Below are 23,663 nucleotides of genomic sequence, written 5' to 3' on the forward strand. Positions count from 1 at the left end.
CCTCCCCCTCTATGCGGCACTGGTCAGGCCGCAGCGGGAGTACTGCGTCCAGCTCTGGGCACCGCACTTCAGGAGGGATGTGGACAGCATGGAGAGGGGCCAGAGGAGGCCACTTGCATGGTCAGGGGGCAGCAGGGCAGGGAGAGGCACAATGATCTCATGAGGTCCCTTCCAGCCCCTACTGTCTATGAAATCAATGAAATTTATAACACTTCCTATGGGAAAATTGGTTCCAATTTATGATGTTTCAACTTGAGACACGGTTTCAGGAACCACTTGTGTCATAAGTCTGAGGACTGGATGTATTGTAACAACTTTGAGAATTGCCTTTTGCTCCTCTTCTGTAAAAATGTGGTCTGACTGCATGCTTTGCTTAGTGGAACAATGATTTGTGGGTTTTGGAATGACTGTTCTGCCAATTGAATAATTTTGCTAAGAGCAGCCAAATACCTCTGTGAAGAGAATTTAAAAAACAAAAAATCTCTGTAGGGTTATAACGAGGCGAAACGGCACTATGGTCAGCTCTTCCCAGAAAGGGGGAAGCAGATGTGGGTTTTTTTGTTGTAACCCAGCACTGTTTGCAGTGTGGAAGCATATGCTGATTCGGAGGCCTTGTTTGTGTCTGTGCTATCTGGCCTGCTTCTACCGTTCTTGCTCTGACATGCCACTTGAAGTGCACATGGGAAATGCAGTGCTCACGGGCAAACTTTATTTTCTTTTCATATTCAAACATTGGCCTGCATCCCCTTACAGTGCTGTACACTCAGCTTGAGAACTGCAGTATGGTGAACAGTGCAGTATGGTTGTGCATTTATATAATGATGGCTTTGACTTTGTTCCTCCATGCTGCTGTGGGCATCTTTCAGGAGAGGGCAGCTAGTATTATACCCTCACCACTGGAACTATATGGACCAGCGACACAGTTTTGCGCCCATGTAACTTGGTGTTGAGGAATCAGTAGGATGCTTAGCTTGTGTTCTTTTCAGAAAATTTGCTAAGGAATATCAGGAACCTGATATAATGGTGTGTGACTTAAGTTCATATTCAGAGGATTTCATAAAGGTTTTTTTTCTTTTAGTGTGTAAGCACACTTTAAAATGGAATTTAAAAAAATTCCATGTAGTTAAGCTTTGTCATAGGAGCTGGTGGCCAAGACTCCTGGCTGCTATTTCCAGCTCTTCCACTTATTGTTTAGGATGATATTAAACAAATGATTTCACCTCCTGTATTTCAGTTTCTTAATCTTCACTTTTTATAAACCATGCAAATATCTTAAGTTTTGCCCTTAATATAGATTAAGGTGTTGCATATGTATGTGTTGCTGTCATCAACATTTCTCAAAGCTCTTTAACAGAGGCTTATGATGGCCTCCTTTAGGGACAGGGACGTGGAAGTGGCTTGCTCAGGACTATGCAGCAATGCCAGTGCCAGCTCTGGGAAGTGAAATTAGGAGTTTTGGCTTCTGGTACCTTCCTTTAACAGTTCAGCCATGCTCTCTCCCATCTTACGCAGGATCACAAAATACCTTTGAAAAACAGTCTTCACCTAAGGGGTCTTTTAAAGAAAAAAGCTTGACTTCAATTTAGGAGATGAAGTGACTTGAAGAGTTAAAGGTGAAGGGAGGAGCAGTGGATAAATAGGATTACGGAAGTAGAATTTGAAGTCTGAGATGCTGCCTGGAGAGTGGAAAATCATAGAAATAAGACAAAGACAGGCCCAGGTTTCATATGCCTAAACCAGCTACTGTAAACTGAATCCACTGGGAGTTTTGAACACCAGGTGTGCAATTTTGAAATGGATTCAGAAGATAATAGTAAGCCATTGCAAGTGAAGTGACCTGGATTAGTTAGGGCTGACATGATCTTGCTTCATGAAATAAAAGTGTGACCTAGCTGCCACAGCACGAGCAAAGCCAGGCTGAGCCTGGCTATTCACAAGATCTCTTTTTTTTAAACGTAATGTAGAGTGGAATATTTTTGTCTTGTATATCTCTTCTACTCTCTCCCCAGTTTATGGGTTTCACTCTTGGTTTCCCTGTGGAGGTTTCTGGCAAGGGTGGCAGTTGTGGATTTTGTGACCTGAGAGCCCAGATTTGATTTCTGATGGCCAGTGTGTTCATGTACGTTGCCAAATGGTTAACAGTGGGCCCGTGCCTATTGATTGTGGAATAGTGAGCATGAAGTGAAAGGCTTTCCTGTATGAACGACGCGCGCCTCCTGAGGTTGGGGGGTAGCGGGGAAGGCCTGTGCTTTCCTGACTCTTTCCAGGCTCCTCCACTGCTGACTGCCTTTAACGTTGTCTGGGCCGACTGGTGCACGTAGGGAATATGAGCTCCCCTTTGACCTTCACCAGTGACGCGGTGGGGGGCAGGTGACTCGAAGTTAATGGAATTGCAAAACAATAATCTACCATTCATGCCTGTGTGATAAAACATGCAAACATCTAAAAGGCAATTTTGAGCAAAAACGTTTCAATCAGGAGTGTCCGAGGAAGGCTTTCAGTTTGTTTGCTGAGCTTGTGTATTTGAGCTTGTCTATGGGTTATAATTCAAATTCCCTAGCCTCCTGGAAGGTTAAGACATCGTTTCTTTTTATCTACCACGTGGACTGACAGCTGATTACTCTTATTGAGACTGTTTTGAACTTAATTCCTTGAGGAATGATTATCTTGTGTCCCCGCATGCATACATTTCTAACTGCGAGGTGGCCTTGGCATCTTCTAACAGGTACCCATGCGTTCCACTGAAGCTTGTACGCTTCTTGAGAGGCTTCACCTTTTTGAAATAGCTAAGTGTAATTTTTTTGAGTGTTTGTACATAAAGATGCCTACAGTATACCTGGAGCTCGGTTAGTTATTTGGCCTTCATCCCTCATGTACAACTGTGTAGCTGTTGTATTTCCTAAGAATGTGAACCTTTCATGATTTTAAAGTTAGCTACTGTTATGTGCTGTTTCCTCTGAGATCATCCAAAGCTGGGATTATCCTTCTTGCCAAAGGTGGTGGAACAAATCCCCGGATAACAACGGGGAAGCCTGCAGCTCAGCTGTTATGAGCGTCTTTAATGTGGTTTGTGGGATAGAAATGTTGCATAATCAGATGCATGTTTCTGCAAGTATGCATGGAAGTGACTGCCTTTGGGGAATCATTGAAAGGGAAGTCTGTGTGCATATCTTATTTTGTTGACATAGTCTCTCTAGGCCGGCAGTGGTCTCAAAGATAGCTGCCACACAGTAAGAGCATAACGATAACCACTAAAAGGAAATGGGAGTTTTCAATTAAGAAATCAAATAATTACCCCATTTATCATTTTTGCCCTTGTGCAGCAATGAAAGCAGTACAGACTGCTATTACTGATCAGAAGCCGACTCTCTGATGCTCTCTCTGGTTTGCCTTCTCCTCACTAGTTATTTGTATAGAAGCAATTGGTTGAGGTCTACTACTTACTAGGCCAAATTCATCCCTGGTGTGCACTTTATCCATTGTCAGGCACACTTTTCATTTATTTTCCCCCTAAATCAAAGGTATAGTTATGTGTTGTACTGTGGCTTTCAGAGAAGCAGCATTTGCATGCAACAGAGCTAATGAAAATAACCGGTATCATGGAAAGACTTTTGATAGTTGTTCCGTAGTGTGTGAAATCAGCATTATTCGGCAGGAATACTTTGATCTTTCCTTCTCAGCTAAAGGTCAAACTAATTATACTAGCTGCTGTCTCACTAGCTATTAGTACTAATTGGTTCCACTTTTACCAGTTAATCGAGTCCATGTTGTGAAGGAGATTTATAGCACTTGTGCTGCTGGTGACTCCTTTGTGTAGAATTTAGTCATTGCCACATGATATAAAGATGTCTTTGTGATGCCCAGCCTACATTAGATCTGCATGCTATATTGCACATGCGTCTAGCACAAGATGTCGTGGATACGTGGGATTGGGCTTTTTCCATTCTGCGCGCCTGTCCCTCTTACTCTTCACTGCACAGCAGTTAGCAGGGAGAAGTATGGGTCCTGGTATTGAAAAGATGGGACTAGATGTTTGGTATTCAGGCATATTCTCATCAACTCTGAGGGGTGGATGCGAAAATGATTTATTAAAAGCCTCATTTACCTGAGTCTGTAGCAGTTGGCTCAACATAAGGGACTTTCCAAACAAATAGTCACTTCCAATTGCTATTGAGTCTATTTTCGTCCTTTAAAGGAGCAAACACTTATATTTTTTTCCTATTGTGTATATAGCTGAACATTCTCATTGGTTTTAATGGGGAGGAAGTTGGGGGTTTTACTGGCTTATCCTTTAAATAAGGGTTAAAACACAGGCATGGAACATACAAATAATTAGGGGTGCACCAATAGAGATTTTCTGGGCCGATACCAATGGCCAATTTTTTTAACAAGCCATATCTGCCAATACTGATCTGATTGCTGCTATGTGGCCTGGGAGCTTGGAGAGCAGCATCCAGGTGGTAAGTCTTGTGGAAGAAGGGGCAAGTGGGGAAGGAAAGAGCATGGTGAGGGCAGATAGAGGCCCCTGTGGTGAGGGAGAGTCAGGGGCAGGGGCAGGCACTGCCCAGCCGGCGCAGGGCACGGGACTGAGCCATGGCTCATCCAGGGGGCACGGGGACGGGGGGGCTCCCGCTCCTACACGCCCTGGGAGGGTATGGGGCGGTGCCCCCAGATCTATGCATGGGACAAGGGCTGGAGCTGGCAGAGGGGCTGGGCCAGGCTGCACTTGAGGCAGGCAGCAGCAGCACTGGGAGAGGAGCTACAGCAAATTTTGGGATGGCTGTAACCCCCGCCCATAGCTTCCCCTCCCAGTGCTGCTGCTGCCCGTCCCAAGCGCAGCCCTGCTCTCCCCCTTCCCACTCCCCCCGGAAATGCTCAGCACAGCCTTGGTCTCAGCCTGCAGTAGCAGTCCACCCTCACCCCATTCACAGATATGGGGGGCACATGCCCCCCATGCCCTCCTGGGGTATGCAGAGTGGCAGGAGCTATACCCCTCCCCCCCCCGCCACCTCCTGGGCAGACTGCTCATGGCTGCATCCTGTGGCCCACCCCACCCCACCTTATCTGGGTAGCACCTGCCCCTGCCCCACTCCATTGCTCACCGTGGGGACCTCAATCTGCCCCACCCCCTGCCCCTTCCCCCACAACAAACTTACTAGCTGGATGCTGCTCTCCATGCTGCCAGGCTACGCTCCTGGCCGCCTGCATGCTGTGCTGCAGCTCTGTGCATGCACGTGGCATTTATTAGTGGCGTTATCAGACAAAAAAAGCCAATTGCCCATAATGTCAGCTTCGTTATATCAGTGCTGATACGATACAGGACCAATGTATCCATGCACCTCTACAAATAATGACCAGAATAGGTCTGCCTCCCTTTCTGGATTAACACTGTATGACAGAGGTTCCCACATCTTTTCTCTTTGCATGCCCCCTTCCAGACTTACCAGCTGCTTGCGTACCCCTACCAGCAAACGTTTTATATTTCGCCCTTAAATGCCAATTATTATTATAATGAAAATTAAATCCGCCAAGACACAATTTTTCCCACGTACCCCCCTGAGATGTCTTGCATAAGCCTCGGGGTACACATACCGCAGTTTGGGAACCACTGCTCTATGATGTTTAGCGGTTATAAGAAATGAATATGGGAGTGGAAGGGGATAGTCACAGGGAAACAACTTTTAAATTAGAAAGTACGTGGAGGCTCTGTGTGTGTGTGTGTGTACACGCTTACTATTTAAATACCTGAATGTTGGTAATTTAAATAATAACCTGAAATCCATTATCAGTTAGTAACCCCTCAAGATCATTTAATACCTAGATTACTTCTTTTGCTCACCGGCTTCCTTTAGAAGTGGAGGAGCCTCATGGTGTAGAAAATACTTCACAGCAGTTATTTAAACTGACAGCACCATGTGAAGGTGGGCTGTGGATTTTGGTATTTTTGATAATCCCCATGTTATGCATGAGGCAGTCAAGGTACAACATGCTGTTTGATTGTAGACGAGTCACAAAACTTCAAATCAGTGGCCAAGCAGGATCGTAGGATGTGTTCTTGGCTCCCAAAGCCACGCTTCATCCTCTAGAGTGAGCCACAATTCATGATCTTTGCTCGCTGAAACGGACTTCAGAAAGCAAACCAGGCAGGAAGCATGAACCTGCGGACCAGGCACAGAATTAAACGGCAAAAATAAATTCCATTCCTTTTTCTGTGGCAGTGGCTACCGAGCTGTGAGAGAAGCCCTGATATTACACTGTGCTCTCAGAATACAAGGCGGTAGACCTCAAACCTTCCCATATTTAAAAAGTTGCAAGGCAAATCTTTGCCCAGGTTCCTTCAAGGGGCCAAATCCTGGTCTCCAGGGTGATTAATTGATAGCACAGATCCCTCTTCTTGCTCTGCTTAGCTGTTGGCAAGCAGGGGCTGTAACCCTGGTGTCTGTTGCTCTTACGTGGAACGTTAATGGATCGGTTTGAGTTATGTAAAGCGTGTCCTGGTGTCGTAACTCTGAAAAAGGACTTCAGTAAGCTAAAAAAATAATAATAATAATATGTCAAGCCGTTCAAATGCACTGGTTTCAAACAGTCCCATTTTCCCCTCCTCTCCCTTCACCTTCTTTAGTTTTCTACTTTAAGTATGTGAGCAGTTTGGGGCAGCTCCTTTAACAATAAATTGATGTAATGGACCTGGGTAATGTGGCTCCTGCAGCACTGCAGACATCATTGGCCTAATTTTATTTACTGCGGCAGAGGACGCTGCCTGGAACTGCTGACCGTGCTTTCCATTCACGTGTCTCCCTGAAATATTGATCGTTTCGGAGTAGGGATTGTGCCAGGTGCTGGCTGACTGCATCATGACATGAGCCACTTCTTGCCTGAGTCTCAGGCATTTCTTCCGAAATGAAACGCTTTGTTATTCAGCATAAACATGAATGTGTTTTCCTTCCTCCATGCAGGGGATGCCATATCTCTGTGCCTGTAGCATACAGTATTGATGGGTTTTCTAGAGCTGTTGCCTGCCGTTGGGGTGGAGTATGACTCTGCCATTGTTCTTGGTGATGCATGTGACAGAAGTTTGTGGGTCTCCGTGAGGCTGTCACGTTGCCACCGAAAATCTTTTTTCTTGCCTTTATTGGCAAGTGGTGACCGGAAGGCAAACAACTCGCTTCTCTCTTACTTGCAGGAGGGCCCACAAGGTCAGTGCTAAGAACTGTTCGTAGGGTGATGCAAAAAGCAGTCACTGCTGCTGTTCATGCTAGACCTGTTTGGTTAAAAAGGGATAAGAAGGATTTTCATCCCCAGCACTGTCAATCTAGCAACTGTCACCAGTGCCAGATTTATTTTAATGCAAGTAACCAATTTGCAGATGCTCAGATAGCGTATTGATTGAGTGGTAAAATCCCAGGCAGTCTTCTCTAAGCCAGGGAGGGACTGCACTGTTGATTCTTGAATGTTTTTTTTCCCCACAGGTAGATATAATATGTGGTGATCACTTGCTGGAGCACTATCAGACACTGAGGGAGATCCGTCGAGCGATAGGAGACAATGCAATGCAGGTAAATTTGAAGGCAACGCTTTATGCTGAAATTGGTGGTGTAAAAGGGTATTTCATTTTAAAGCAGCAAAATAGCATCAGTATCTGCCAGAAACACTTTCTTAAGCAAGAGGAGCCTGTGGCAGCTCGTTGGGTGTAGCTTACGTGACATGCGTTGGCCAATGTTTTTTTTTGCGTTTCATGTCACGTGCTGTGAGCAGTCGACGGTTCGTTAGTTCTGGATAGGAGCGTTGTTTCCTTTAGTTTCTGAGACTAGTTAGTACAATAACCTCAATGAATTATGCCAGCTCTTTTTTTCCCATTAGCGTTTTATCCCATCCCTGGCGATTGGTAGCTCCCTCCAGGAGAGAGCATTATGTGTTTTCAGAGGTGACAGCCTACTTAACGGTAGTGGGCGCTGCTCAGTATCGAGGAGCATGGGATCTTTTATGGGTTTGGTAATCCATTTTAGGATCAGATGTACAGAGCTGGCATTAGCATGAGTGACAGGGCACTCAGAAGTGGAGATCGGAAACCCACTTCTTACCCTCTGCTTCCTGTATATTTTTGTGGTCATCAGGAATAATTGGCTATCTTGTTCTTTCAGAGTATTTGCCAGCTCTTAGCTAGCAAATTTCCGAATCTCCACAAGCGATATATGTATATTTTCCAAGAAGGCCTGCAATTTGATGCGTTGTTGCCATCACAAAGGGGATTAAACATTTTCACCACTGCTTTCACATCAAATTGGGGGGGCTCACTAAATATCTATTTCGGATGGGTTTTATACTATGTTGTTGTTAGACAGCTTATGCCAATTCTACCAAATCAAGCGTGGAGCCAACAAAATGCTTAGCTCCCTCCATTCTCATGCAGCAATACTTGTCGAAACTAATTTCTGAACTCTGGTCCATAGCTACTCCTGCTCCATGTAGAGTAGCTTCTCGTGTAAAGTGCTGTCCCCAAATGAATGACTGTAATGACCTTACTGAGTATCATAACTGCTGTCATCTCGGGCTGCAGAAAAATAACTGCGCTTTTGCTCTTGTCTTTCACCTACATGCCCAGTCATACCTGCCATTTTATCTTTTTACTGTCTAAAACTGTTACAAACTTCAGCATTCCAGAAAAAGGCTCTTGGCAATGACAGAGATCAGGTATCTAATGTGTGCGTGCCTTCAGCTGTGGAGTCATAGTTTCGGTTTCAGTACTTGCAGCACAGCATGATGAGGCCTTATGACTTTATTTTTCTGGGCTATAGTGTGCTCGAGACTCAGTTTTTCTCCACATTACGTTTGTTGTAGTAGCTCAAATAATGCTCTTTGTAAACTGATGACTCCTACAAAGGCAAGGCCTTAAGGTTGCAATAGTTTGTAGCAACTGCTTAATCGCCAATATTGGAGTGTATTGTTTTGAAATATTAAGGGGGAAGAATATTTAAACAGTAAGAGTGCCTTTAGTTTGTTTTTAGCACATAAATAGGGACTTGCAAAACTCAAAGATGAACAGCGAGGTTTCACTGGGGGACTGGAGAGGATTAACACGTTTCTTTGACAGATGAGTATAATAGGAATATAATTCAGTACTGAGACTTGTTTTCTACCAGGCGTTCCCTTTACGTGTTGCTTGGGCTGAAGTATATATATTTGGCTGCACACTGTGGCTTTGTCTGAAGGTGCTCAGCTTCTCAGGTGTAACTCTTTTCTTGCCAATGCTTCAACCTTTCAGCAGGTGATTTTGTTTCACAGATTCTTTTCTTTTTAAGCTTTGAGTTTTTTGTTTGGGGGGAAAAACGCAATGTAAAGCTGCACAGAATTTGAAAGACAAGTTTTCTGAATGCAAGCACAGCCGTGTGCGCAACGTGGAGGAATTTGCTGTCTGAAGAGATCAAAGACAAAGACTGGAACTGAAACTTTCAGATGGCTGCATAACTTGGTTACCCAACAGAACTGCAAAGCGAAGATAACATTTGCCCTTCTTTCAAAAAGCACTTTGATTCTTAAATGGAAAGCACTGGGAGCACAAAGAAGGATTGTGTTTGCCACAGAACTGTTTTCCAGGCATCAGCTGTTGGTACTGGGCAAAAATGCTTTCTTCCACAAGCCCTCTGTACAGCATTTATACCACCGATCAGAATATATTATAGAAGTATCTGGTATTAGCCACGACTAAAGCTTGACCAATAGTTTGGTTAGATATGGTCTTGAGCTCATAAATATATGTAATATTGTACATTATGAGACGAATCCTAATTCCCCAGTGTTCTTGTAGTTGTTTTCCGTTTCTCATAGTTTGAATTACATGAGAGTAATGCCATCCACCCCTTTTATACTTGTTTCAGGAGCTTTAGTTTGTCTCTGGAGTGCATTGAGATGTGCATGTGACTATTATTTGAGTCAAATGGGTGAGAGAGACTGAATGTATTTTTGAATGCCTGAGAACATCACTACTACTTCCCTCCAGCGCTCTTCTAACCCTCTGCTTCAAAAGTGCAGTTTGAATAACGTCTGCTGTACTTAAGCATCGGCAGTTTGAAACACGTTCTTTGGAAGACATTCTTTGCATCAGTGACAGTTAAAATGAGCACTGGCTTGTGAAAGGCTGTTTCTCTTCTATCCCTTGCCCTCGGCACAGAGGTAACTGAGATCTGGCTCTGCAACAGAGAAAATATTTTCCTTTGCATTCTCTTGTGTAACGTGTCTGTCTTAGTGTTCCTTGAGTCACAAAGCAGGAGCTGCGAGCTCCTGTAGTTACTGGGACGCTCTGTAGAGAACATCCCAAAAGACTGCTTCTGGAGGAGCAGTCCGGGTTTAGGACTGTTGGTTTCGGAAAGTGGGGCGCTTTGCTGCTGTTGCTTTTATGACAGTCAAGGGCACAACGTACCACAGTATTTCCATCTGCCTATTCCACTCTAAAATTTACAGCTGGGCACTGGTGATTGGGTATCTTTCCCATTTCTGTTCAAGGGTCCAAGTGTTCAGTAGAGATCACTTCAAATTTTTGCTGTGGAAAGGGATCACGTTTCATTTTCCTCTTTGTGCACATCTCCCTTGTAATTGAAATCTGTAGAGAGTTTCTTCTTTCTAAGAACACTTGGACAGGCGCTCGCTGTGCTTTTAACGAGTAGCATCCCGTTCTCTCAGAACGGACAGTCTGAGCAGGGAGGCAGAACACCTTAAAAGTGGATAGTTAATTACAGAAGAAAAAGTGGCACATATATCTTGCGCTGCCTCTACTCCCAGCTTCCTTTGGCAGATAAGCAGCTGCAGTGGCTTAGCTTTTGCATTAAAGACATATCCTGGGTAGACAGGTCAATCTTCAGCTTAGTCTTGCCACAATTTCCATTTTTAAACTCTTTGAGGGAACCCATTGCTGTGTTTTCTCCACAGAGGATAATACCCCTAGTGTAACTCCATAGTGAGAGAAAAAATCACCAAATTAGGGTCCATGCAAGGATAGAGAAAACAAACCAGTGACTGAGACAAACCTAGGTGGAGTGTGACAACATACTGCTTTATTTTTCCAAGATGCTGAGATGTTTAACATCCTAAAATCATCTAATTTAGCCTAAAAGATAGGGCAAGTAGGATCCCACCTTCTTCACATCTGCCCTCTTACCTTATGGGTGGTACACTGGAAATTTGCAAAGAACAAATCTTGTCTCCTCTTTTACGACTGTATTGTCAACTAGGGTGCCATGAGATCTGTTCGAGGGTGCCACGTGGTGCCGTGCAATGTTAAGCACTCTTTGCATACGCAAACGTGATTCAGGAGATAAATGTGGCAATTCCAGATAGGAATCCATGGTACTAAAAACACTCTGACCACTTGTGGTCTTTCTCAGATTTTTACAACAGAAGAATTTCTCTCATTTTCTGCACTCGAAATATGAGTGAAAAGGAAGAGCTGGCATTTTCCAAGGGGTGCCTTGAGTCTACTGAGGGGCTCATCAAGTCAAAAAGATATGACAGGTATTATAAACTTGAGCAGTGTCTTTCTAGACATTATCAAGATGAGGAGTTGAACTGACACAAGTGAACCAGCAGTGTTTTCTCCATTCTTGTCCATCAGAATTGCAGGTGCTTGAGCAGCTTCCCTGCGGTAGACCCATGTTTGTAAAACCCACGGTTGCTGAGATCTTGGTGTGGTTCCTCCTTGTTCTCCGCTGGTTGGTGTAGTTTTGTGTATAAGCACGTGGCCAGGGCATCTTCTGGGGTGCTGGTGCTACCACATGTAGCGTGTTTCCTTGGAGACCTCAATGTTACACAAAGAATTGACCACAAGACTCAGTTCAGCAAAAGTTTGGCCAGGTTTATTTACTGGCACAGGACCTACTCGCTGCCACCTGTCCAGAGGGTTTCAAGATGTTAACTCTGGATGCTGGTGGTCAGGCACGGGCACAACTCGCAATGGCTTGTGTCCTCTAGATATAGTGCAAATTCTGAAGACTTCCAGCCCTGCTTATGCATTGATCAGTCAGTTGTATCTCCATCACAAACACCAATACCTCATCCAGTAAGCAAAGAGAGGCAGTTAGTTTTGTTAGCCTTGGGTCAGGCAGAAGGCAGGGTAGAGATGCACCTTATGGACTAACTAAGTTAAGAGATACATAGGCTTTCATGAGCTTGAGATCACTTCATTAAATGCTGTGAAAGGACACTCACAGAGCAGTCGGAGAGAGGGCGATTTGAATACAAAAGGCAAGGAAGGGAGGGGAGAGGGGGTGCAGTGCTGGGAGAAGCTAACGAGTAATAAATCTGTAAGACAAAGAGGTGACAGAAGTTAATCCAGGTATTGAGGATAAAAATCCTTGTGTAGACCATATTTAACACAGTCCGTAGGCAATTTTCTTCCTCCACAGTTGTCCCTGGAAGTTGGCTTTTAAAGTCTCGTTGTTTAAGAACAGCCACTGTAAGGGCAGCGATGCAATGTCCAAAGTCCAGGAGTTCTGCCACAGGCGTTGGTGTGTTTTTGGAGTGGATCAGTACAGGTGACATCGCTGGACCAAATCGTACGGATTATAACATCCATGGTTCAATTGCCTGCACCTCTACCAATATCATGCATGCCATCACCTGCTTACAGTGCTTTCTGCTGTCTACATTGGACAGATTGGGGCAATCCCTCTGCAAAAGATTCGGGGTTCCTAATCTGACATCAAGTCCAAAAACGCACCTCCTTTCCCAGCATCGATGAAATGAGCTCCTGCTCACACAAGCTGACGCATCTCTGATTTATTTAAAAAGTGCATTTCTACCCTGCCTTTCACCTCTACCAAGCTACTCTCATCCACAGACCTTCAGCCGTTATCAGGTGTGCTCCAGACTCTTCGGCACCACCTTTGTTAAGGTTACTTGATAAGGAACGTTAACCCTCTGCTATCTGCCAGGTTTACTTCATGGTGGTCTGGGGTCATCCTCTGGTGAGGCCTGCTTTGGTCAGTGCTGTCAGCAAAAAGGTTATGCCGGTAGTATATCCATTCGTGAGTGCTTATACTAATTAGTAAATCCAGCAAGGCCTACACTTGGTAGAAGGAGAAATTAGCTGAATGAGAATCTGGCAGCAGACTCGGCAGCGGGCAGCGACTGCTCCGCATCGCTGGAGCACAAAGCGACCGTAGAGTTTTTCTGAATCTGGCCCTTGTTTGGTCTCTCTGCATTGTCGAACCTGATCCCGCTGATTACTTAAAGGCTTTAAAGAACAATCGTATCCATCCATCCGTGCATTCATTCCCCTCTGCCTTTCTCATAATACAAGCAAACTCTCTGAATTAAATTGGTGCTTAACCTTTTTAGCTTTGCGTCTATTGGGATGTGCATGACAGTACCGTGAAGAGAGCCATTGTGGTAATGGTCACTAATAAAGCCACGTTCCACTGGCTGTGGGTGGTTTCAAGTCCACTGTACTCGGTGGGTTGTACCTACTTAGGCTGGGGCTGGATCTACCCCATATACATGCTAAACCTTTCATCCTTGGATCTTTGGGAGGAGCTGGCTTGATTATTTCCTTGCCATTTTACGAAGTTGGAATTTGTTAACTTTGGAGGGCTACAGTGCCTGCTGCAGATAACATGGGAAGTTTATGGCAGAGCTTCCTACCCCTTTACCCCTCACTGCCTGTCAGACTGTCAAAAACCATGTTGAATCAGCAAAGTCGTGAGAGCCATCTTTTATGATCTTGCCTCATTTTTGGATGCCCTCTTCCTTTTCATTCAGGCTGTTGGCCTCTTATTAATTAAATGGCAATTCCTACAGCCAGGAATTGAATTTGACTCTAATTAATTATGCAACTTAGTACTGCTGCTTCTGCTCTGTTTAGTTTTCTCTCCATCTCCCATCACTACGATAGCCTTCCCCACACCCTTGTTCTGTTCAAAGGAAAGATACTGCAGCATTATCTTGTTTTCGAAACGGGGTTTGTTTCCTGCAGCAGCATTAAACTGCCAGACAGTTGTAAGAAGACTAAATGATGAAAGAGAATGAAATGGCTTATCCCCAAGAGTTTCCCTTGCCCTGAAAGAGCTGTATAGCACACAGACAAAACGGGAGCTACTTTTGTAACAAAAGAGGCCATCCTGCAGATAGCACGTGTCCGTGTTGATAGGCACTGTCTGAAAGAGTTCCCAAGGGAAGAGAAAAGGGCATACCGTGTCTGTAGAAAAGCCAGGTCAGTTCTGCTGAGACTTCAGCTGTCTCCTTCAGGCAAATTCCTTAATTTCTTATACTGAGGAAAATCTAAGTGGTGAAGAGGGTTTTTTATAAGCATGTGATGTAACCAAATAGGCAAATGAATAGAAGCTGTTTCCTGGTTAGCATCAGTTATATGAAGCAAGTGTTATTCTTTCACATGGAGTACTGTTCTCCCTGAACGCTGTTGTGCGACTGACGTAGCATTTTATACCATCGGTGAAAAATGCTGTAGTGCTGTTCCTGGAAAATGGGATCATGACACTTTGCAAAGTGCTTTGCAGTCTACTGATGAACTTCTCGGAGAGCTAGGTAGCAATATTAAAATGATAATGTTGCCATTTAAAAAAAGGCTTGTGTTGTGCTACGTGTTAGTGCAGTGCCTCACACACAAGTGGTGTGTAACTTGTTACCTGGGATCTAAACTATATGCACACCTGGCACCCTCTGGTCAATGAAAAAGTAATCAGAGCAGAGTACAGTGAACCCCCTAGCATAGTTTCGTAGTTTCTAGGGTCGGAAGGGACCTGAGCAGATCATCCAGTCCGACCCCCTGCCATGGCAGGAAAGAGTACTGGGGTCATACAGCCCCAGCAAGATGTTCATCTAAACTCCTCTTAAACACCCCCAGGGTAGGAGCCTGCACCACTTCTCTGGGAAGTTGGTCCCAGACCCTAGCTGCCCTGACCGTGAAGTAGCGCCTCCTGATATCTAACCTAAACCTTCCCTCTGCCAGCTTGTGACCGCTATTCCTGGTCACTCCTGGCAGTGCTCGGGGGAACAGTGACTCCCCCAGTGCCGGCTGATCCCCCCATGTGTCCTTGCATGGAAGTTCCCCCTTCTGCAGCTGCAGTTGCAAATGCTTGCCCCAGGAGTCCCCTGGAGGGGAGTCCTGTGGTGCACATATCGCATTGCCGTGCCCCAACAGGGATTCCCCTGCTTGAGATGCACTCCCGGGGTTTGGCTGAGGGGAGGAGGAGGGCAACATCCAGGCCATTGTCTTGCAGGAACAGACCTGTGAAGCCCCAGCAGTAGCAGCGGCCTGGCCCCCTGGGACAGCAGCCCCTGTGATGTCTACAGACACCAGTGAGGTGGATCAGCTGCGCTGGGACACATCCCAGGACAGCCGATCCCATTCCAAAGATATTTGTGTATAGCATTAGAGTCAAATTTCCAATAGACCAGCAAGGAAGCAGGTCTTAAAAGTGGGAGCTCTGGACTAAGATTAGCCTTCCACCAGCTTTGGAAAGGTTTTGATTTTGGGATGGTATATAATATTCCACTTTGTCCCAATTGGGAGTCCAGTCCAACATCATAGGAGTTTTGCTATTGAGTGAATAGGGGTAGGCTCGAGTATAAACGAACTATGATTTCATTAAAGAATGGATCTCGTCACTTATTTTGGTCAAGTTTTCATCCGTTGGTCACTTACTTAAGGCCCTTTAATGCCTTAATGAATGTGTCTGGACTGGATCGTGTCTGTTTGGCACAGCTTAGAGCAAGGGGAGGAGCAGGGGAAGACGTTCTGCATAAGGGCGAGGGCCCCTACAGAATTTGCCACCCCAGCAGGAAGCGCACAGATACAGCGGAGGGGATAGGGAATTTCACACCAAGATCAATTAAATCCCCTAATGGCTTTTATGTCAGCCTGACACAAAATCCATTTGCAGGGGTGAGGGGAGTTAAGTGGTTTCAGCGAAAGACATTTTACTGTCTCTCACATCCCTTGTAGATCATTGGAAATGTAAGACTTATGTCAGGGGCCATGCAATATTTCTTTTTGGTGTGAAATGATATAAATGTGTAGTCTGGGGATATGAAGAATGGATGTGTGGGGACAGTCAGGTGGCTAATTTCACTGAGAGCATGATATGCCGCCTTTTTCACTGCACATCAAAGGAGCACTGTAGGAAAAGGCTATGAGACTGCTGCACTGAACTGCCATGTCTTGTTCCATGTTAATGAAGCATTTCTGAAAAGCTTCTCACGCTTGTGTGAGAGGTGATAACTGTATGCAGCCCTAGAGTCTGTGTGAAATATTATATGTACGTGAACGTGTTAATGAGGTGTCTACCTCCAAAATAGCAAGGACATCATTTTGGTTTTGGCTGAAGCACTGCTGCAATCTGTCTCTTTTAGCGTTGCTGACACTTGCACACTTCCAGGCTATAGAGCATCTTACAAAGGAAAGGAAATAGTGAGCAGCACCACGGTAGAGCTGCGGGATTTATTTAGTGCCTTTTCCAGAACTCGGGGTGGATGGCTTCTAGAAATCTGATTAAATAATGCTTTACACTGAAAGCACTTTCTACAATTAATGTGTTTTGTGAACATTAACACACATCCCAGAGGAGACATTTATCATCACCTTTGACTTGAGGAACTAAAGCAGAAAAGCAAGGTTTGTGTCGGAGAGGATTAAAACTGCCATCTCCGTGCTCAATCAATACTAGACTTACTTCCCTCTTCTCTGTAATACCCCAGTCTCTTCCTCACTCTTGCTGACTTGGGTTAAATAGCAGGGTGTCACCAGCTACTTCAGATGCCTACTTTGCATTTCTTTAAATTTTTTTTGTTCTGAATGTTGTACAAAGAGTAGCATGGCTTGTAAATGGGGCCTTTGCATATGTAAAGAATAGTTTTAGGATGAAAATAAAAGTGAAACTGTTACTTGAAGAGACAGCTTTTTAAATCTCCTGGTTAATTTCCCTTCTTGAAAGGGAGAAGAGGGAAATGTATCCCATCACCTTGGCTTTTCAGAATGCAAATCTTTGGTCTGGAAAAGAGGGAGATACAAAATAAAATAGTTCTTCAGTCTTCAGAAGACACGTGGAATTGGATCTATGACCGATGAAGCAGTGGCTTTGTCAGATGGAGTCAGTCTTCCTCCTCCTTCAGTACCTGATTTTGTTTAAGAGCTATAACAGTATGATTTTCCCTTTTTTTCTACCAGGATGGTTTACTTGTGCTGCACTATGGTCTTGTGGCATCTCCACAAGCCATAACGTAAAGCTGGCTAAAATATTGGAAGAAAGGATCAAAGGCGTGAAGCTTCCTCAGTGCTCTGTCTCACCAAAGAAGGTCATCTTGCTTGCTTCCTGTCACAGGAAATAAATGAACCACCACTAACTGCTGTACACTTGTAACTTGGTGTTTGACTTTACCACTGTAAAAATTGCAGCTGCTGTAAGTACAGCTCTAAACATTGCAATGCTTGATATTACATACGACTGTCTTTAAACTGTAGCCAGCTCAGGGAGTGGAAAACATTCAGAGTTGCTGAATTGATTTGTAAATGCTATGTAAACCAACGTGAGCACACAGGGTTAACTTCCTTTCTCTGCTCTGAACTTAATTTTGGGTAGGTCCATGGCTATTTTATATCTCCACAGGACCTCGCATACCTCTGACATATATATGGCTGGAATGGTGCTCTCAGGGATGATTTTCACTTGACAATGTCATTTTTCTCTGGAATAGAGAGATTATTTCTTTAAATCAAATGTGCAGGAGCCGTCTTGATCTAGAAATAACAGGGGAGAAGATTTTGTCAAATATGTAGACCAAAATGGGTAGTTAAACTCCACAGTCTTAAGCATTGATTTTTTTTTTTTTCATATTTATTATACCAGTAGCATTAGAACATAGAATTTCATTTTCTTGGCAAGAAATTTGATCTGCACTAGGGCCAGAACTGGTAGTCGATGGACTCGTATTAACTACCATGTAGCCACATGCTGAATGGTAGCGCTCTTTTTTTTCGCTTCCAGAAACATGGGCTGCCAGTGGGTTATTCTGTGCACATCAGGGACCAGTTGAAGGCCCTCTTTCCATCTGCATGCTCTCTGTAAAATAATTAGATGTGCAGCCTGCTTCTACTCGCATTAAAGTCTAATAGCTGACTGGACTGGCAGCAGGGCTGAACCTTTCTTCCTATCACACCACCTTACACCTGCAGCCAAAATGACAGCTGTCCCGTTCTCTTCCAAGGGCTGCCTTGTAACAACTGCTCCTGCATTATAACGGAGACTATTTTGGAAGCTGCTGGGTGCTGTAATCAACTCCTATCTCTCCACTACTTGTAAAGCTGTACGAAGGGTATTTAGGTAGCTTTAATTTTAATAGACTGTAGCTCATGATCATCGAATATTTCAAGGTTCTGTTTTTGTCGAAGACTCTCACCATTTCTTCTATAGGTATAAAGACCAGAGCTGTGCATGGTGTGGTTTCACTGCATGCGAGGCCTGTAAGTCTTTAAACAAATGTTTGTTTTGCCTGTGAAAGTATCCTATTAAGGAAAGATCTTGTTTACCTAAAACAATATTTTTTGATGCTTCTGAAAATGTAACAAAAAAATACTTTATAGCCAAGATTTCCAGTTTATTTTCAAGGTTTGTACAAAAGCAGTGCTGAAAATGGAGCAGAAAAGGGATGGTTTTGTAAACGTGTTGTGCATTGTGTTGGTAAGAGAGTATATATTGTAACAGTTAAATAAAGTTTTATTTTGGCCTATTTGAAATGTTAGTTCTCGTGTCCTAAGAAATGCATATGTCAGCGCCATCTATCCTCACCTTACCCAGGAATTGCAGTGGGTGAGATTGAAAAGGTTACAGGATGCTTTTTACTTCACCAGAATACACCAAATTCAACAAGGAAAATAGTTGGTGATATTTACCCCAGAGGCTGCCATTTTTGTGTGAATTCCAGTGAGATGTAGAGATGAGCATCTCGTCTGTACCCACCGCCTCTGAGGACAAGACTGTTCCTAGCCACTCTTTCATCGATGTGTGCATCCGCTCAGAGGCCCTGTGCTTGTTCCATTTCAGCTGTGTAATATGTTTCTTCTCGAGCCCAGGATGGATCATATTTTTGCTTACAGTTCTGTCTCACACCTATTGTCTCCCATCCCTTTGTTCCTCGCTGCCAAACATTGGCATTTTCACAGACCTGGATTTTGGCTTCTGTTCTACCCTGGAGAGTGCACAATTCACCAGCAGACTTTCACTATGCCTGAAGAAGGGAGTTTGTGACCAAAGGCTTGCAAAGAACAATTTTTCCAACTTTTTAGTTCATCTAACAAAAGATAGCACAGCTACCCAAAGAACCGTGTCTGCCTATGTCCTCAGACCAACACAGCTACAACCAATAACCCCCCTGCTTACAGTTCTGACTAGGGGTGCACCGGTAAAGATTTTTTTGGCTGATACTGATGGCCAATTATTAACCGGCCCTATTGACTAGTACCAATCCAATAGCCAATATGCAGCCTGGCAGCTTGGAGAGCAGTGTCCAGCCAGTAAGTCTATGGAGGTAAAAGGGCATGGGGGAGGGAAGGAGGGACATGGGAGTGGGGCAGATCGAGGCCCCCTTGGTGAGGGAAGGAGTGGGCTGGGGCAGGCACTGCCCACTGGGACAGGATGCAGGACAGAGCTGCAGGTGGCTTGTCTGGGAGGCATGGCTCCCACCACCGTGTGCACCCTGGAGAGGCATGGGGGGAATGTGTCTGCTGGATTTGTGTACAGGGTGAGGGTGGGCTGCCTGCTGCAAGCAGGGGCTGCACTTGGGGCAGGCAGCAGCAGTGTTGGGAGGGGTGGCTATGAGCTAGGCTATGGCCACCCCAAAATTCCCCATAGCCACCCCTCCCAGCACCACCACTGCCCACCTGCCCCAAACGCAGCCCCTGGCCCTAAGCCCACAGTGGGCAGCCTGCCCTCGCCCTACACGCACACATCTGAAAGACACATGCCCCTTGTGCCTCCCCCAGGGTGTGTGCAGTGGCAGGAGCCATGCCCCACCCAGGCTCCCCATACAAGCCACCCACAGCTTCGTCCTCTGCCCCAGCCCCACTCCCTCCCTCACCGTGGGGGCCTCTATCTTCCCCCCCCCCCATACCCATTCTGCCCACAGACTTACCAGCCAGATGCTGCTCTCCAAGCTGCCTGGCTGTATTCCCGGCCACGTGCATGCGTGTGGCTACACACATGCATGCCGCATTTATCAGTGATATTATCAGCTGCGTCGGCCAAAAAATGCTGATTGCCAATAATGTCAGTTTTCCTTTTATTGGTGCCGATCCGATATGGACCGATGTGTCGGTGCACCCCTAGTTCTGACATTCCTGACTAGATCATTCTGGCTTCATTATTCTGATGATATTGCTGCTTCCTTCTTCCTCACTGCTTAATTTAATTTTTTCCCATATATAGTACTGTGAAGAAATGACTACTTGAACGTATTTGTGTTTTATATTGGTAATTTGCATTCGAACCTTGTATTCCCGTGCCTCTAGAAGGACTGCTTTTCAAAGATTAATGGCCATATGAAAACCTAGGCTAATTCAAATTACTTTTGTTCCAGAATGTCAATCTTTATAATAGACCATTTGCATCTGTGGCAACTAATTTTATGGCATCCAAATGACAACGCTTAGTACTTATCGCTGCCTTCTCAGTGAAGAAACCTCTCGCTATTTGTGACAGAAGTCTGTTTCTCTTTAAAAAGGAATTCACTTTGATCACAGTTTGGACAATCCATTTTGCCCGCTTAACTCACTAGGCAGAAGGAGCAGTAGCCACAATCACAGCTTCCTGCCCTATCTTGGGAGAAAGCTTGTCCATGTAGTGAACCATGTGGCAACTACCACACTAAGGGCTAGGCAGTCAAGGCCTTGTTCAACAACAGGAGGAAGCTTGAGTGTGTACTTGTTGCTGCTGTTCTGGAAATATGACTTTCCATACCTGCTATTACCCCCTTTTGATTTTCTACTACTTTGCCCCCTTTCCCCTTCCTTGGATCAGCCCCTTTTTTTTTTCTGGAGGAGGGCTGAGTATAGTCCTGGTCCTGGCATGTAATGTGCTTTCAGTGCATAGCTGTCCATCCTCTGTCAAACCACTTAGCAAGTTCTGCGGGCACCCTGGCATGTACTATAGGATGACACTTGCTGAGTGCCAGCCTGATCTGTGGGCTGTTCAGTTTTCTGCACGAGGGTAATTGGTGCTGCTTGTTTTGGGGGTAATGGTATGTTGACCATTCCTCTACATTTCCTAGTTATTTTGCTTCGTTTCCTATTTTGTTGGTCCTGTTTTTGCTTTGGATTCTTTCCAGTCACTTTTGCTCCTGCTGATGTACCATGGTACCAAAATCACTCTGGAGGTGTATCACCCTCCCACTCTTGAAGGCCAAGAGCGAAGGTTGTTCCACGGCACAGGTGGATGCTTTTTCCTTTAACAAAATCGCTATCTCCGTTTTTTTCCCTCCTTCCCCAGCTCCTTCCATGTCTGTGTAGCTAATAAATCCTATGTCTTATTCTCCCTTGTCATATGGGATGAATCTCTTTCAAGTGGTTCTTGTGACATGGGCTTGCAGAATCTCAGTGGGTTCAAAATAGGATTTATATTAAAATGAAAAGGAAACGTGGCAACAAACAATCACTTCTAACCCTATGAGCTTTGTCAGTCATGTTGACAATTTCTCTGCAGTCATCCTCATTGCTCTGGTCTTCACCCATATTCTGTGCTATTAGGAGAAAAGCACAGGAGTGTGTGAACATGGGCAGTTAAATCCTTTAATCCAAAGAGGCTGGCAAATAGCAAACCTAACTGAATATTTTCAAGGCATCCAATACTACATAAAGCTTACCTTTTTTGCAGCGGTGCCAGACTGCAACACACCTAAGCCGACAGGACCTTTGGCACTTTGTTCTGCAGGGAGCAAATAAATCAATACATTTTGTTGATGCTAAACTCAAACTTTCTAGCACTGCTCTGCACCAGGGGTTTCAGCTTCTTGCCTCTGGCCTGTGATTTATGTTAACGCAGCCTAAGAATCACCTTAGCAAGCTGAGATTACACCCCCATGAACTCTCCTCCTGCCTTTCTTCAGTGTTGAGTAAGTGAAGTCTGCATCCCATCCATTCGCCTTGAGCATAGAGTAATCCTGCCAGCCGGGAGAGATCTGCAAACACTGCCCCCAGGAAGCTGTAATGTATTGATTGCATCGTTTAAAAAAAAGGCTTGCTTATTTATTTTTTTTAAAGGTCTCGAGCATGTACAACTTCCACTGATTTCAATAACAGTGGCTGGTTCTCTGCACCTGCTCTCAAACAGCACATGGCACATAACAGGATCAGGCCATTTCTAAGGAATTTCAAACTGCTTAGAAATTCAAACAGACAACCAATGTACTGTACATGTATGTGCAGCATATGAGCTACCTGCTTGAGCCTCTAGTTTTAAACGTACTCATTTTGCTTTGTTGGGTTCCTGCTGAAGAGCAAAATAAATGTTTTTGCTTTTTCCTGTCATTTTCTACCTCTTTCTTGATTTATGATCATGAATGACCAGTGGATGAATTCAGCGCAGTAGGAGAAGCAAGTTGCTGTTCAACATTAGTTTGACCTTTATCCTCTTGGGGAGATTCCTACAGTTACATAAACTCCCTGCCTAATAGGTTGAGAAATAATTTTGGTCTTCTGACTTGCTAATTGCCATAAGTTTGGGTTTCATCATCACTGGTGGAATTTATTGTCTTGAGAGATGTAACTCGAGAGGTAACTGAAGTCCAGGGATTGGACCCTGGACTTGAGAAAAGCAGACTTTGACTCCCTCAGGGAACTGATGGGCAGGGTCCCCTGGGAGGCCAGGCTGAAGGGGAGAGGAGTCCTGGAGAATTGGTTGTATTTTAAAGAAACCTTACTGCGTGCGCAGAAACGAACTATCCCAGTGTGCAGGAAGACTATAAAATATGGCAGAAGACCAGCTTATCTTAGCGGGGAATTCTTCAGTGAGCTAAAACACAAAAAAAGGAAGCTTAGAAAAAGTGGATACTTGAACAAACGACTATAAGACCATTGCTGGGGCATGCAGGGATGGAGTCAGGAAAGCCAAAGCACAATTGGAGTTGCAGCTAGCAAGGGGAACGAGAAGGGTTTCTACAAGTACGTAGAGGAAGGTCAGGGGAGTGTGGGTCCCTGCCTGAATGGGGGAGGCAACCTAGTGACAGGATGCAGAAAAGGCTGAAGTGCTCAATGCCTTTTTCATCTCAGTCCGGGCAGCACAGTATGGGGAGGAGGGGAGCAGCCAACAGTGGAGCAACAGGTTGGGGACTACTTAGAAAAGCTGGACATGGGGTGGACAGGATGCACCCAAGGGTGTTGAGGGAGTTGGCTGATGTGATTGCAGAGCTACGGGCCATCATCTTTGAAAACTTGTGGTGATTGGGAAAAGGTCCCAGACAATTGGAAAAGGGCAAACATAGTGCCCATCTTTAAAAAAAGGGAAAAGGAAGATCCAGGAGACTACAAACTAGTCAGCCTCACCTCAGTGCTGGGAAAAGTCATGGAGCAGGTCCTCAAGGAATCCATTTCTAAGCACTGGGAGGAGAAGTGATTGGGAACGGTCATCGTGGATTCACCAGGGGCAAGTCATGCCTGACCAACCTGATTG

At 44.9% G+C, this 23,663-nt stretch overlaps 1 protein-coding gene across 2 annotated transcripts in view; it reads left to right on the top strand.

Moving 5' to 3' along the window:
• The window catches only part of PCGF6 (polycomb group ring finger 6), a 43,196-nt gene extending 24,302 nt beyond the window's left edge, over window positions 1-18,894 (top strand). The window contains exons 9-10 of one of the 2 annotated variants that reach the window (XM_019556182.1): window positions 7,470-7,556; window positions 17,174-18,894. In XM_019556182.1, coding sequence (XP_019411727.1) covers window positions 7,470-7,556; window positions 17,174-17,230 — 144 coding nt within the window. In that variant the 3' untranslated portion in view covers window positions 17,231-18,894. The remainder of the gene's footprint in view (window positions 1-7,469; window positions 7,557-17,173) is intronic. The other variant, XM_019556183.1, reaches the window with a different exon arrangement.
• Window positions 18,895-23,663: the final 4,769 nt, after the last annotated feature.

This window comes from Crocodylus porosus, unplaced genomic scaffold, assembly GCF_001723895.1.
Source record: "Crocodylus porosus isolate Cpor-Errol unplaced genomic scaffold, CroPor_comp1, whole genome shotgun sequence".
Lineage (NCBI taxonomy): Eukaryota > Metazoa > Chordata > Crocodylia > Crocodylidae > Crocodylus > Crocodylus porosus.